The sequence below is a fragment of the Branchiostoma floridae genome, chromosome 4 (assembly GCF_000003815.2).
Source record: "Branchiostoma floridae strain S238N-H82 chromosome 4, Bfl_VNyyK, whole genome shotgun sequence".
Lineage (NCBI taxonomy): Eukaryota > Metazoa > Chordata > Leptocardii > Amphioxiformes > Branchiostomatidae > Branchiostoma > Branchiostoma floridae.
This window is the reverse complement of record NC_049982.1, coordinates 9,820,931-9,836,144: the sequence shown is the minus strand read 5'-3', so window position 1 is coordinate 9,836,144 and position 15,214 is coordinate 9,820,931. Positions and strand designations below refer to the sequence as shown.

Here is a 15,214-nt window from a genome sequence, read left to right as displayed (position 1 = left end):
AAGGAGAACTGTCGTCAAAGAAAACTCTGGAGTGGATGTCAGTCCGTGCTGTTTGGCAAGAGCCCCAACAGTCAAAACTCCAGCAACACCTGCCGGTATCCAGTCACCATAGAGAATGCCCACAGCAACTGATGCTACTAGAGCTGTAAGCAAGAAAATTGTGAATAAGGCAGCGATTGGAAGTGACAAAGTTCTTAGTGAAACACCAGAGACTCCGGCTCCAAACTGCCTCAGGAGCAGTAGAGCCACCACTGCTGCCACCACTGCAGCTGGGATCCACTGGCCATACAGATATCCCAGTAGTGCTGACCCTACAGAAGCAAGGGTCAAGACACCAGCTGCTGGTGAGGTGGAGCCTGAAAAAGAGACCCCTGCCTGATTCACCAGGAAAGCCAGCGCTGATATTCCCACCCATACAGCAGCCCACCACAGCTGGGAGTACACACCTAGATACACAGCCGCCCCGCCTGACAACAGCAGGACGATGACCTGTGTTGACAGGGAGAACCCTGTACTCCGTGCTACACACCACAGCAGGGCAACACCAGCCCAGAAGGCTGGCCAAAACTGGGGGTACAAGACTCCTAGGGCAAGAGCAGCAGCAGAGATTAGGATGATAACAGATTCTGCCAAATTTGTTGATAACCCTGAAGAAGACCCTGCATTTGTCATGGCATGATACAGGGCAAACAGAGTAAACACTGACAGTATAACAATGGGCACAAGGAGCCACATGTACAAACAGGTGATGAGGTACAGCACAATGGCAACACAGGCAAGTGTCACCACAATCAGGCTTGTCCGCAGGAGGAAGAAGAGGACACTGGGCATGGCCAGGCGTGCACCCAGAGCTTCCCTCTTCCGGTCCAGCATGACGCACATGTAGACGTAGTTGTTGACGGACAGGCTCTGCCATAGCAACAGGTAGAGGGTCCAGAACGCTGCCAGAACCAGCCGGTCAAGGGTCATGCACGGGATGAGCCACAGCACCATCATCACACCTGTGGCAAACATTAGTGAGGGGTCATCGAAATGTAATGCTTACACATACATTAGATAATCATGTTTTCCCCAATATGGAAAAACATTGTTTTCGCTTTTATTTCTTCTTCTGTCACGAGCCAGTCAGAGCTTGGTATTAGCATATCAGCTGTATGTTGTAAATACAATGTATGACTTATCTTTTTTACTCACACACAATGCTAAAGGCTACAGTGAAAACATAACGGCACTGAACTTTAATCCAACGCAACTTTAATCCAACACTTTTCAGAACCCATCTGTCAGTCAAAATCTAGCTCCGGTTTGCAAATTCTTTTGAGTGCTTTACAAGACCAGTAAGGTATACGACTTAAAACCTTGTAAGTTTGAGCTCACAAAGATCGCATGTTGCAGCGAAAAGTTAATCAATCTTCTGGTATGTTTTCATGCTGTTAATCAAGCCGTGGGAAGAGGGCAGCGATTGTAATTTCAAGCAACCCTACTCTTCGTCCTCACATTACACAATCATCATCACAGTAAATATAGTGAAATATCAATAAACTGTCCATCCAACACAACCAACATGCCTTGAAGTATCCCTCTTTAAAGTACAGGGCCAGGCTTTGTTACACAAATTCAGTGGAAATCCGAACACGCGCCATTTTGAATCATATTTCAGCACGCCCCTTCACCCCTATTTTTGAAAGTGATCACATCCAAAGGCCAGTAGGACGGATCTCACTGGCGATAGCATTACAGCTCCACATGGGGGACGTGCTGTAGGGAGTTTGTACTGTGTTTTGCGGGGATATTTTTTGGGAACCATTCACAAACAACGTATTTTGCCACCATTTGCTGACCAAACAACGGATGAAAAGTTTCATAGAACGTCATAACTGTGTAGTGGAACAGCAGAACGGATTTGCCGCTGGTTGATGTATTTTCGGCCGTGTTTTGATCGCTGCTATCAGCAGTTTACTGACATGCCGATTTGCCAATTTAACCTTGAGTAAGTGCCTGCCGATTGATACAAATTTGTCGTTGTAAATATGAAATCCATAGATAAACAGCCTTGTTATATTATTGTGTTGGATTAAAGTTCCACTGGGAATAGAATCCCAAAGGACTTGCTATCAGTTACACTGTCTTTGAAATGTTATTTTCTCGCGACACAACAGAAAGTGGCAGACCAATGCATGTGTAGCAATGGCCGGGGAAACATGGTAAACAATGCACTTAACAGTTTCCAGAATGCGCTAAAGCCCGCTTGTTTATTCATGGTTCAGTTTAGAATTTGTTGGAATGTGTTGGATTAAAGTTCAGTGCCGTTACTGCTTTTTCACAAAAATGTTGCCTTTTTTGGTAGAAATTAGTTCACCATAATATATGCTGATATAGTTTCAAAAGATTTAAGTACAAATTGTAAGAGGTGGACTTAAAATCATGTTTTGTAACACATCTTACCAGTGAAGATGGGGAGCCTGTTGTTGCTGTAGAACTGTCGCACACTCTCAGACTTGATGTTGAGAGGGTCATCCAGGCCCAAGGCATAGTAATAAGCCTGTCAATAAAAGTGATAAAAACAAGACAGTGTTACAGTATAACATGCTATGGCCACTGGAATAAACCTTTTGGAAGCTCTACAATTTTCAAACCTAATACAGCATAACATCAGGCCACTGTTTCTTATGAGATCCCAAACATTGCAGAAAATGAGAGCTGACATCTGGTAATAGAAACTGGGAACTAGAGAAATAGAATGACTTTGCCTCTCAACATCTGCTTGGAGATTATATTCTGCAGTTTCCCCTCAACCATAGTCCATCTACACTAACTCTCCATAGCAGGGCTGTGTCCAACTTAAATTTTTTTTTTCTGTTCTACTCATTATTTGGGAGCTAATGTTGTTGATTTTCCTGGTTATATTGGTCATTTTAAGCTTTTCAAAGTACATTGTCAATCCTTTTTGGGATGGATGGGGTAAAATTATTTCCTGTCCCAACAAGCAAATTTCCATTCCAGGACAGAAGGACAGATCCTGGAGTCAGCCCTGCTCTGTAGGCTAGATTATAACTATGTAGAAGGAAGCGGACAAAATGTGCTTACCTGTTTGACTCCCATCATCTCAGGATAGTCCAGGATGACAGCAGAGCCGGAGATGGACAACCAACCAAAGATGTGGACCAGGGTGAACACCAACCACAGGAACTGGCTAGTTTTCACAGGAAAGTCCCAGAAAGGGTTGGACTCACCAACAGTCTTCCAGTTGTCTATGGCTACCTGTTGGCACAAATGTGTCATTGTTAATTCAAGATGAAGCAGAACTTAAGCTTCAGCATGTAAATGTCTGTAATAACTTGATACAATCATGATCAGGTGGGGCTAATCACAGGTTTCAGTATTTTTTTTTCTAATAACAAAGCCATTTGTTTGTATTTACCTATTTTTGCATTGTTAGAGTTGTCAAATGTAATTTTTGTAAAGATATAATCAAATCGGCTTCTGTTGCTATATGCAGTCTCGTGAATTGAGAATAACTTGTTACATACATGTAAAACATAATATCTGAAGCATTACATAAAAGTGACTGACCTGCAAGACTAGCCCAGTGGATGCCACGTACAGGGACCGCTCCACAACATCCAGCCGAACAACTGACAGCAGACGTTTGAAGAGCCAGGAGGTCATGACCAGGTGCTGCAGAGGGAACAGCAGTAGGAGACCCACATCCTGAACTAGAGGGTTAGACAGGAAGTCGCCACCTCCATCTGTTAGGGGAGAAGAAAGGTCAAAGCTGTAAAATTAATCAGCTGACATTTACTTTAGCAGTTACAGAAAACACAGTGGCGTAAAACTTTGTTTTCATTCAAATATGGCTGAAATGAGGGAGGGGTCATTATATTCTTATCACAAAGGTAATTGTGTCCTCCACAGATACTGGCAGATACTGGATGGTGGCTTTCATCAAGGAGGTTAAAGATTAACCTCCTTGCTTTCATCTACATGTATCTGTGAAGACAAAGGAGACTACTGCTGCTAAAAGAGGTTTGAATACTAGATTATATTCATGAAGCTATGCAACTATTCAAATGGGGCATGACTTACTTAGTTTCGGTTGAGAGCTTTCAGTGCAGTGGGAATAGAACTATTTTGTAACCTGGACCACAATCTGTAAAACAATGCGGCTTTTCCAGTGCAAACAAAGCTGACAAGTCAGACAACTACATCATGTACTCCAAACTGCAGTACATACCCTGGCGGCCAGCTGTCCCAGTTTTGAGGGACGCTTCCCTTTGTGTTACCCGATGCCACGCCCACCCACATGCCCAGGGGCCAGTAGTTCTAGCGTCCCTGCATGCAGCTGCTAGCCATGATTAAACAACCAGTTACAAACTGTACGTGGAAATAGGAATACATATAACAAGCGATCCGATCTTGCGACATACATACAGTACTCGCAATAAGTGACGCTTGTAACTCAAGACGGAACACCAGACAGGCGACTTTATTTTGGAGGCACACACTCTACTCTACTCAAAACACACACGAGTCACAAGGGAATTTTGCCCGAGGAATTGTTCATAGAATCTGCCATATACAGTAACAACATGCGGCAAGCCTAATGCTGACTGTTAACATCTGATATAAAACGTCTCTATTAATCTACAACGCAAAATAGCTGTACCTTTTTGATCGTTACTGCTGGCAAGTCCTTGTTTGTGAGCATCTTTGCCCAGAAGGTCGGTGGACAGGAACAAAGCCAACTTGAAGACGGAGGCAAAGCAGTAAACAAAGCAGGCCAGGGACACTGTGGAGAAGAAGACAGCCCCGAAAATCGACCGACTTCTTGTTTGGGCCATGTCTAAAGCCTTCAGATCAGCCGGGGATGACAATGAGAGGCTGAAATCACAGGAATTGCACTAAAAGACGCCCCAGACACAAGTCAAAATTCATCACCCCCATATGCTAAACCGTGCAGGGAGCAAATGTCAGAATATACCATACCTCTCCTTCATAGGGGGCAATCTTTTCGTATTATGATGCGAGTGTTACTCAAACATGGCTACAATCACTGTTGTCTTGCAAAAAGAATCTTTTAAAATTGAAGTAATTACTTTTTTTATACTATGCAAGAGTATGAATTGATAACTATGGCATTTTAAGGCATTTCCCTTTTTATACATTGGACTATTCTTGGGGTCAAAGTTGAATTTATGAAACTTCTCAGGACTTGCACCCGGTGTGCTTCCGACTTCTTCCTCTTTCGTCTCAGCAAGAAGGTTAACCTCCTTGGTCTCAGTGTCTCTAGTACCCACGTGTAGACTAATGTCATAGTGTGTAGATGAAACATCGGAAACGTTCCCACATCCCGCATCCACCGTAAAGAGCTGTCAACGCTGCATGAATACACAAGTTTATAATTTATAAAGCAGGTATGTGATATTTTGTGGACCCCATTATTATTAGTGCACATTGTGACATAGTGCAAAGACCTGTTAGTATAGCTTAAAGTTAACATCATGTTAGCTCATTTTGAATAGTTGAGCTAAACGTACTCCACTTTCTTGGACCCTTCCGGATACGTATCGATTTTTATTTGGTTGAACTTGAAGACTCTGATACGGTATGGGGGAAAGTGAACTCTTGGTGTAGACGGGGTGGTCGCTGCATGTATGTTTTGCAATTTGGTTTTCTTTGTGTTTGAAGGAGAGAGTGTGTGCTGCTGTTCAATATGTTTAACTCACGTTTAACCCACCACGTGGTTTTGTTTATTGACTTTTCGTACTTCAATCATTAAATAGCACAGTACAAAGGTCCATTGTCCGAGCGGACGTTGAACTTTGAGGCTCAAAGGTTACAAGTGATTTAGAGCGCTAGCTGTATTCAGCCTTTAGGCCCTCTGACGAACACCTATAAGTGCTATGACTGAGCCTGGTGACAAAGAATCCAATCAGGTAACAACTCAGGTATAGTCTAAGTTGCATAGATTGCTGTGAAAGATGGAGTTTTCATCAGCTGTTTTCTTACCAACTTAGCTTCCACTTGTGATGTCTTAAACTAAGTATAGAACACAACAGTAAATGTGTTGCTGCATATAACGTTATATATAATCCATATTCATTCTGCATAACCTATGTACATGTATTACCTTACCATGCAGGAAAAGATGGCTGCACAAGTCCCAAAAGCATTCCAGAGACTTATGGTGTCATCGCTGACCCCTACATTCCGAAATGCCATCTCCTTAGAAACCGTTCCCATGGTGAAACCAGGTCCCAAGGAAGTCGTAGTCAAGAATAGGTACATGTACTATTGTAACATTAATGTTGTACTGCTTTTACTTGTATGTATGACAACATCACCTATGTAACAATTTACACATTTCTAAAGTAGATGCTTTGATTTGAATAAGAATACAAGACTTTGATCTTAGTTTTGCAGAAATATTGATCATTGCATAAATCTTAAAAGCTTTCTTTTACTTCTGCCTGCTTTTGTATCCCAATAAAATGTACCTACAACATTTGAATTTTGGGTAACATTATACATGCCATGTGCATGTCTGTTGCAGGTTTGTTGGCATCAATGCTTCAGATGTGAACTTCACAGCAGGAAGGTATGACCCAACCAAAGTGCCTCCTTTTCAAGTTGGATTTGAGGTGAATAGCAATAGCACATTGATTTCTTTTAGTTTAACTAAAGGCAATTCTAATGATAGAGGATCTGTCACTGAATTAATTTTCCTATTAGATTCTTTTACTTAAACTTTTAACAAATTTTATACAGTGCATCTGTCTCCTGTCTGTTATACAGGGATGACTACATTTGTAAAAAAAAAAACTTAAACTGTGAACTAACTATGATCATTAGTGTATTCATGGCACATAGAGATCATATAGATGCCACAAGGAAGCTATATTTGGAAACTTAGAAAAGAGGAGAATTTCTGCAACATGGGATATTAGTGCACCAACGATAGATTTTTGATGCATTGGGAACATAAATGTACAAATCTTTCAATGCAATTTTGAGTGATATTAATTTACTGCTGGAATGCAAACAAACATGACTTGCTTGTAATATTGTCGATAGGGTGTGGGTGTGGTGGCTGCTGCAGGTGCAGAGTCTAACTTTAAAGTAGGCCAGCCTGTTGGTTACTTACATGATGGAGCCTTCACTGAGTACAAGGTAAGACACTCAGTATTGTAAATACAATATCTTAACTTGTACATGCTATCTTTCCTAAAAATCATAGTAATGATTCATTTGTATACATCAACATCATTCAAATCAGATCATATTACAACAAATTAAATTATGACAAACATTCATGTTATCTCTAGGAAAAATAGTAAAGTGATATGAGTAAATAATGATGGTTTATGGTGATAAAGTTTTTGAGATTTTTTTCTCAGGTTTTGCCAACCAAGTTCGCCATCCCACTGCCATCACTGAAGGCAGAGTACATCCCACTGATGGTCAGTGGTCTGACTGCAGCCATCAGCTTTGATGAGGTCAGTGAGTTTTAAATATTGCAAAATAGAAAAATCTGTCTTTGTTTTTGTTTGCTTACCTTTAAAAAGTAAAATGACTTTTTTTTCAAAACTGATTGAAATTTGTGTTTTCCTGCAGGTTGGAGACTTGAAGAAGGGAGAGACAGTTCTTGTTACAGGTACAGAACATGTGATTGCACAAACTCAAGACATATGTCCTGACTTCATTCTTCATAGGTATACTATCAATATTGGCTTGTTCATTCAGGTTTCAAGATGGTTTTCATGTTAACACAGTGTTGTGTTCTCTTGTCCTTCACAGCTGCTGCTGGTGGGACAGGACAGTTTGCAGTGAGTGTGTTTTCTCTTCACATCTCATTACCATGTTGCTCTGACTCATGCATACTGTACTGTGAAGTTGATGTGTACTTGTGTCTTATGATTATGTTATGAAGATTTTATACACTTTTTCCACAAACAAAGTTAAGCACTTGCCACCAAGCGTTCAATCAGTTCCCATGCTCCTTCTGAAGGTGACAGTCGGGCTTTGAGTCATTTAAACTATAGGAGGATCAGAGTACTGATCACAGCCTTATTGGTACACACTTTATTTTGCATACAGAGATAGCATCTTTAGAATGTCAAATGCAATCACAGACAAACATTCATTCAAATGTGTGTCTCATATATTGGATAACAACACGATTTGTTGATGCCTCATCTCTCTTTTTCCAGGTACAGCTGGCCAAGAAAGCAGGGTGTCGTGTCATTGGAACATGTTCTACAGATGCAAAAATGGAGTTTCTTAGGGTATGGATGACATGCATTTTTGGGTAGCTTGCTGAATTGTAATCCTCCCTCTTACTATAGAATTGTTCTTCCATTCTGATTATCTTAACCCACCTTTCATGACACTTTTTTTCCCCAGAGCATCGGCTGTGATCGTCCAATCAACTACAAAAAGGAGGACTTGAATGAAGTATTGAAGACTGAATATCCAGTGAGTAAAACAGACTTTTGTATCTGTTTAGATGCATTACAGGCCCTTTCGTACTAACAGTTCTAGGGAAACTGAAACTGTTTTATCCTCAACCAAACCTGTGTTGTTGATATTGTTTACAGAAAGGAGTGGATGTAGTCTATGAGTCTGTTGGAGCACAGATGTTTGACACCTGTGTGAACAGGTAGGTACTTTTCATGGTGTTTTCTCTGCTTTTACCTGCTTTTGAAAACTATGACTACCTCCAAATTATCCTTCAATAAAATTAGCAAAGCAACACTTCCCTGTAGAAATGTGTAGAAATGTTTGTTAACTGTTACACAGAAGGCTTTACTACTATTGCCAAAGGAAATAAAGCTACTAGTGTTCAATAATTTGTTACCTTGTTATGAGTGTTGTGGATCTGTTGATGCTGTTGTTGATACTTGTTGTTGTAACTTACAGGCTGGCTCTGAAGGGCAGACTGATTGTGATTGGGTTCATCACAGGGTACAAGTCTGACATAGGCTACACACCTATCAAGGGAGGGGCCACCCTACCTCCAAAGGTGTTGTAAGTCTAGTGTTCAAACTCTTTAAAATGCATGTTTCAAACTCTAACAGTGGGAGTCTGGTAGATGACATGTCATTAAACCCAATATAAAGAAGAAGCACGCTGTACTATGGCCTCTTTGAGTTTGAAAATCGATTCTACATTTGATTTGTATACAAGGGAAAAAATTGGATTGATTTTTTCTTCAATCTTTAGACTGTCTTCTTTGCTGAGGAAAGTAGCATCAAATTCTATGCAAACATGGAGTCCCCTGCATCATTCACAATAATTATAATTGATGTTGAAGGAGCCACCCAACTGCTTTCAACTTGAATGAGTAGATAAACTGAATAAGAATGATGTGATATTAACTTATTCATACACATTGCATGTCCTATTCAGTTATTGACCAAGTCGGCCAGTGTGCGTGGGTTCTTCCTGTTCCACTATACCAACCTGTGGGTGGAGTACCTTCAGCGCCTGGTGTCCATGTACCATGCTGGAGACCTGGTGTCACAGGTGGACAGGGGCGAGGCTTCTGGGACAGGTGTCTTTAACAAAGGACTGCAGTCTATACCTGATGCTGTGGAGGTGAGGGCTGAGGTTGCATTTTCCTCTTCTGTGTTTAAAATCTGGGAGACGTGACCAGATATACACGACAGTACGTTGCTAGACACACATACTTTCTGCAGTAATGTGCAGTGTTCAAACCCCCTCAACTGTCTTGTCCTCCAGAGATTGTTTCATCTGTAAAAAGAGAGGTATTGTTTTTGATTTGATTGTTTGTTTGTTTGTCCTGGTGAGTTTTTGCAGTTGGCCTGGGTCCAAACTTGTACATAGGCTTGTTGCCCAGGTCCAAATTTGTTCTGCATACATGTAGGAAACGAATAATGCTCTAGTGAAGTCAGGAAGCCTTAATTGGGTGGAATATGAGAGTGTAGCGTGTGTATGATGGTCAACATGGTTTTGTTATGTTTTGTCACAACATTTACAAAACTCTTAATCATTTCAATAAGGTAAGATATTACATGTTTCAAGTATACACTGAAGCTGAAGATGATTTTGAACTTGAATGTTTCTTTCTTGTGTTTCACAGTATCTCTACACTGGTCAGAGCAAAGGCAAGATCATCGTCGAGTTTCCAGAAAGAAACAGCAAGCTGTAGTATCAACTGGATTGTTTGACAATTTGTGTCAGAGTTTTATTTTACCTTCACATACTGGAGTTTTGGGAAAGCACTAACAGTATGAAAAGCAGCAGTATATCAAATGTTGATAATCATTGAACAGTGTTTCTGATTCCAATCAAATACATGAGTGATGTTGTCATTGATACTAGTGCAGGGTAGTTTAGTTTGAAATGGAGATAACATTTTTGTTATGTCAAAGAGGTTATGTTGGACACACAGACACATCAGCAATGATGTTTGTAATTGTCTTTTGCTTAATTGTTCATCAAACTCTTTAAAGATATGATGAATTATATCTTTTTGAGGTAATGTTAGTTATACATTTATTAGAATTATGAATGGTTTTATCTGAACCTGTGTGTACTGTCTTTGCAATACATTACAACATATTTGTTGATAGTGCAAGGCTAATCTATAGACCTGCCACATTTTTACTGTGGCAGTTGTTTACACGATTTTACCGTCTGCCTGTAATGCATTACAGTGTAAATGTTGTGCACAGCAAGTATCATGCAAAATGTGGTTATTGATAACCAGGGTCCAGTCATTAATTGCATCATTTTGAAAATAAAACAATAAAAAGTTGTTTTGCTTTTGGTAACTTTATTCTGAATATTGTCATTACTTCAGTATAAATGGGGTTAATGTTACATACCACTTGGGCCAGCCAACACTGTACGTATTTCTCCTCCAGAAATGCCAAAAAATAAGACAGTGCACAGTAATACACAAGCCTCAACCAGATTTTCTGCTCTTCCATATTCAAGATTAGAAGTCTTTAAGTGATTGCAACCACACAACGATTTGCCTTGCTTTTATTTGAAAGAATTGCCAATTACTTCATGAAAACCAGTTTATATCATTACTTAGTGAGCATGGATTGATTTTGATGCCTCTCGTTCTTTCGTTGTCTACAACTAGATGGCATCATTTATATTCTGTCACAAGATAGATGATACTCAAGTCGGCGGCTTCATGTTCCAGCCCCTTTCGTAGAGCTGGACGTCCCCAGCTCTTCCAACCTCCGCTCTCTTCCCAAAACTGTCGTCGTCAATCTCCAGCTGCTGGCTCTCCGGGTGGGTCGGTCCGAAGAGCGGACCCCCAGGGATGACCAGCATTGTTATACTCTTTCTGGTCAAGGAGTCCCAAGCTTTTCTAGCACAGGCAGTGACGTACTAGACTCTTGTTGACTTAACCTTTCGTTTAATCATTACATCACAGTGCAAAGGTGATACAGACCGTTGTCCGTTGAAAGTTCAAACTCAGTGCAAAAGGTACACGTGATTTAGTGCGCTGTACTAAACTTTTAGAGCCCCTGGTGATTGTCTACGTCACTGCCACCCAAGTACCATTAGTGAGTCTGGAGGCACAGAAAACAGTTTGGTAAGAACTCAACTATAGTCTTAAATTGCACAGGTAACTGCGAAATACATTTTAAGGGTTTTCGACAGTAACTTAGTCTATATGACTCGAGCAGTCCACCCGCAATATCTAGGGCCTCCACTCGCAATGTCTAAGGGTATAACGACTGTATAAACTGATCCATACTAAGTCTGCCAAATCTACGTATTACCTTGTTGTTGGCATTCTTCTGTCTTATAAGACAATGGACTTACCTTACCATACAGGTAAAGATGGCCCCACAGCTGCCAAAAGAATTCCAGAGACTTATGGTGTCGTCGCTGACCCCTAAATTCCGTAGTGCCATCTCCATAGAAACTGTCCCCATGATGAAACCAGGTCCCGGGGATGTCGTTGTCAAGAATAGGTACTATTTTTTTCCAAATAATCCAATACTTTCTTACATTAAGGTTGCACTGGTTTTATTACGTACACAGCATCATATGACAATGCCCATTCTTTAAGTAGATTGTAGTTGATTGGAATAAGAATACAAAACTTTGAAAGATCTATGTTTTGTAAAATATAGCTCCCCGTGTCAATAAATCATAAAAGCCTTGTTTTACTTCTATTAGCCTTTGGATGCCAACGAATTGTAACTGCATGTACTGAAATCTTTTCATTTATCATACATGACTTGTGTTAACTGTTTCAAGTACTGGTATTTCTTTGCAGGTTTGTTGGTATCAATGCTTCGGATGTGAACCTCACAGCTGGAAGGTATAACCCAACACTTGTACCTCCTTTTCAAGCCGGCTTTGAGGTGAGTGGCAAGTCGCAGTGAATTCTTTTATTGAAAACTATTGCCATTAGAACGTATAACACAGAGTTTGCTTGTTTTCCTTATTTGTTTCCTCAAACTCATGTAAAATTTTATGCAGTAAATCTGTCTTTCTATTATGCAAGGATGACTGTTTAACCCTATCCAGACCGGGGGGGGGGGGGGGCTAAAAGTGCCTGCGCCAACTTTGACGTCTTATAACTGCCGAACGACGTGTGCTAGGACTACGAAACTTGGTGAATTTTCCTAAAATATTGTTAGCAATAATTCTGCGAAAAAAATTTTAGTTTGTAATTTTTCGTGTTGCCATGGCAATATTTTTCGTGCTAAACCAAACTTGTTTATCTATATCATTAAGATCCTGTGCAATTTTAGGTTACATTTATAAGTAATTATTCATAATTTATGCTAATTTGATTACGTCATGGGTCAAAATCCAAGATGGCGGACAAAAATTTTTACTCAAATTCCGTCACAATCTTTTATTTTCTTACAAAACACAATCATTTGAACCTTTTTAGTCCACTTCCATTGGGTTTTGGGGTTATATGTGGAAAAAATCGTATTTTAGAAAATTCAAGCTTGTAGATCCAAGATGGCCGACAAATGACGTCATTTTCTGACGTCATATTGGCGTCAGTGTCGTCGTCATTGGCAACAAAAGACTTGGCAGACGTAGACACCAAGACGATAACCTTTATAGTCATTGTTTTCTTTAATACCTTTAAGTATAGCGGAAATTTCATATGTAGACGATTTTAGCCTAAAATATGACATTATGACGTCATAATTACGTCATATTACGTCATAACGATACCAAACTTACAGAAAATATAAAACTTTACTAGTACACCATCCCCACCAAATTTGGTGATCGTAACTCAAGCCGTTTTGAAATTACGAAGGGGGGTCAAAAGAGCCCCCCCGGTCCCAGGTATCCCAAAAAAGCCCGGTCCGGATAGGGTTAAGAACTTGAATTATGAACCAATTATGATCATCTCACTGTGTAATCGAGTCATGGCACAATGAGTTGTAGTTGCCTCATTAGAAAAGATGAAGAAGCTACATTTGCATTCTTGCCTCTTAAAGTGTCTAGTCCAGGGACTGGCCCCTTGCTCCACTCCGTCAGAATTCTACAGGCTGCACAGTTCTTTGCACTTGTCTCCGCAAACTTGAGACTCCGTCCAATTTCCTTTGCAATTTGATCCGTCCAGCGCTATGGAGGTCTTCCCCGTGGTCTTGTCTTTTGAAACGCCTGGTAGTAGGCTTTGTGGACTTATGTGTTTGGTGGTCTCCTTACTACATGTCCGAACCAACTTGTATTCTAAGCCTGATGGCATCGACAGTGGAGTGTTCTATTCCAATTGCAAGTCTAGCTCTGATTTCCTCATTCGGAATACGGTCACGGAGTGCAACACTGAGAATCGCCCTTAGGCATCTCATTTCGAAAGCTAACAGGAGAATCTCAACTGACAGAGTCCAAGTTTCACATGCACAAGTGGTAAAACATAGGTAGCTACATTTGGGAACGTAGCAAAGAAGAAAACTGCATTTTGCAGATTATTTGCACCATTTATAGATGAATGAATGAAGACGGGTCGCAATATTTTTGTTTCTTTTGGAAAATGACAAAAAAATGATGCAACCGCAGATGTCAAATTTTATGCAATGCATCTGTCTCCTGTCTGATATGCAAAGACAGCTACATAAAAACTTAATGTGTGTAAGTCATGATCATTTGTATAATTTATGGCACATTGAGCTGTAAGTGCTTCATGACTGAACTTTACCAACAACAAATGCTGGAAGTAACCTTCCGTATTGGCAACATAAACATCCTGTCATTCCAAATGTGGAGCGACCAATTTATGGAGCCGTAGCAATCAGCATTTTGACATGAGCTTGTATTGTTGTCTGATAGGGTGTGGGTATGGTGGTCGCGGCAGGTGTAGAGTCTAACTTTAAAGTAGGCCAGCCTGTTGCTTACATGCTTTCTGGAGCCTTTTCTGAATACAAGGTGAGATACTGAATGTTGTATAGATCATACCTTAGCTAGTACATGCTATCCATCCTAAAGATAATAATGACAAATCGATTGTATACATTATAATCATCCAAACCAGATCATATCAATGTCACAATTTCCCACAAACATATATGCAATCTACTCTTAGTGTTATAATTATTAAATTAAATTACAATTAGTGTTGTGATACGAGTAAATAAATGATTATTTATGGAATCAAAGTTTGTGACGTTTCTTTGTAAGGTTCTGCCGTCCAGCTCTGCCATCCCACTTCCATCACTGAAGGCAGAGTACATCACACTTTTGGGCAGTGGCCTGACTGCAGCCATTTGCCTTGATGAGGTTAGTGGGTTTCAGAACATTGCGAATAGCATTTTGTCTTTGTTTTTGTTTGTTTCCCTGAAAGAAGTTGTGTTTTTCTGCAGGTTGGAGAGTTGAAGAAGGGGGAGACAGTTCTTGTTACAGGTACAGGACATCTTCTAAATTCACAACCTTATTTGTCATGATTTTTATGCCATTGACAAGTTCACTCGTGTAACCAGATTCATCATTAACACAGTGTTGTGTTCCTTGGTCCTTCACAGCTGCTGCTGGTGGGACAGGACAGTTTGCAGTGAGTTTGCTTCCTCTCCACTTCTCATTACCATGTTGTCACACTCAGACTCACACACATAAAGTACAAGTCGTATATATGTGTCTTATAATTATGTTATAAAGGTTTATACCCACATAGTAATGTGTTTGCCAACAAGCCTGATAACAAGCCTGGGATAATCATCGGTGGTGATTTCAACCGCGTAGATGTTAGCAA

At 40.4% G+C, this 15,214-nt stretch overlaps 2 protein-coding genes across 2 annotated transcripts in view; both read left to right on the top strand.

Moving 5' to 3' along the window:
• The first annotated feature begins 5,832 nt into the window (after window positions 1-5,832).
• LOC118413996 (prostaglandin reductase 3-like) lies at window positions 5,833-10,801 on the top strand. The gene is made up of 13 exons (XM_035817696.1): window positions 5,833-5,936; window positions 6,143-6,282; window positions 6,554-6,641; window positions 7,075-7,170; window positions 7,398-7,496; window positions 7,615-7,654; window positions 7,798-7,826; window positions 8,211-8,285; window positions 8,404-8,475; window positions 8,598-8,659; window positions 8,920-9,022; window positions 9,409-9,597; window positions 10,103-10,801. The coding sequence occupies exons 1-13, from the start codon at window positions 5,904-5,906 to the stop codon at window positions 10,169-10,171; spliced, it is 1,095 nt and encodes a 364-aa protein (XP_035673589.1). The 5' UTR covers window positions 5,833-5,903; the 3' UTR covers window positions 10,172-10,801.
• A 3,491-nt stretch (window positions 10,802-14,292) lies between these two features.
• LOC118413997 (prostaglandin reductase-3-like) overlaps window positions 14,293-15,214 on the top strand; it is a 6,382-nt gene continuing 5,460 nt past the window's right edge. Inside the window, exons 1-4 of the mRNA XM_035817697.1 lie at window positions 14,293-14,394; window positions 14,647-14,745; window positions 14,829-14,868; window positions 14,988-15,016. Of these exons, the coding sequence (XP_035673590.1) occupies window positions 14,308-14,394; window positions 14,647-14,745; window positions 14,829-14,868; window positions 14,988-15,016 (255 nt within the window). The 5' untranslated portion in view covers window positions 14,293-14,307. The remainder of the gene's footprint in view (window positions 14,395-14,646; window positions 14,746-14,828; window positions 14,869-14,987; window positions 15,017-15,214) is intronic.

Bases quoted from the DNA above. Each gene is read 5' to 3' on its own strand.
- LOC118413996 (XM_035817696.1), top strand. From the start codon at position 5,904: ATGACTGAGCCTGGTGACAAAGAATCCAATCAG. The intron at 6,283-6,553 runs GTACATGTACTA...TGTCTGTTGCAG, and splicing joins GAAGTCGTAGTCAAGAATAG to GTTTGTTGGCATCAATGCTT. The intron at 7,655-7,797 runs GTACAGAACATG...TGTCCTTCACAG, and splicing joins AGAGACAGTTCTTGTTACAG to CTGCTGCTGGTGGGACAGGA.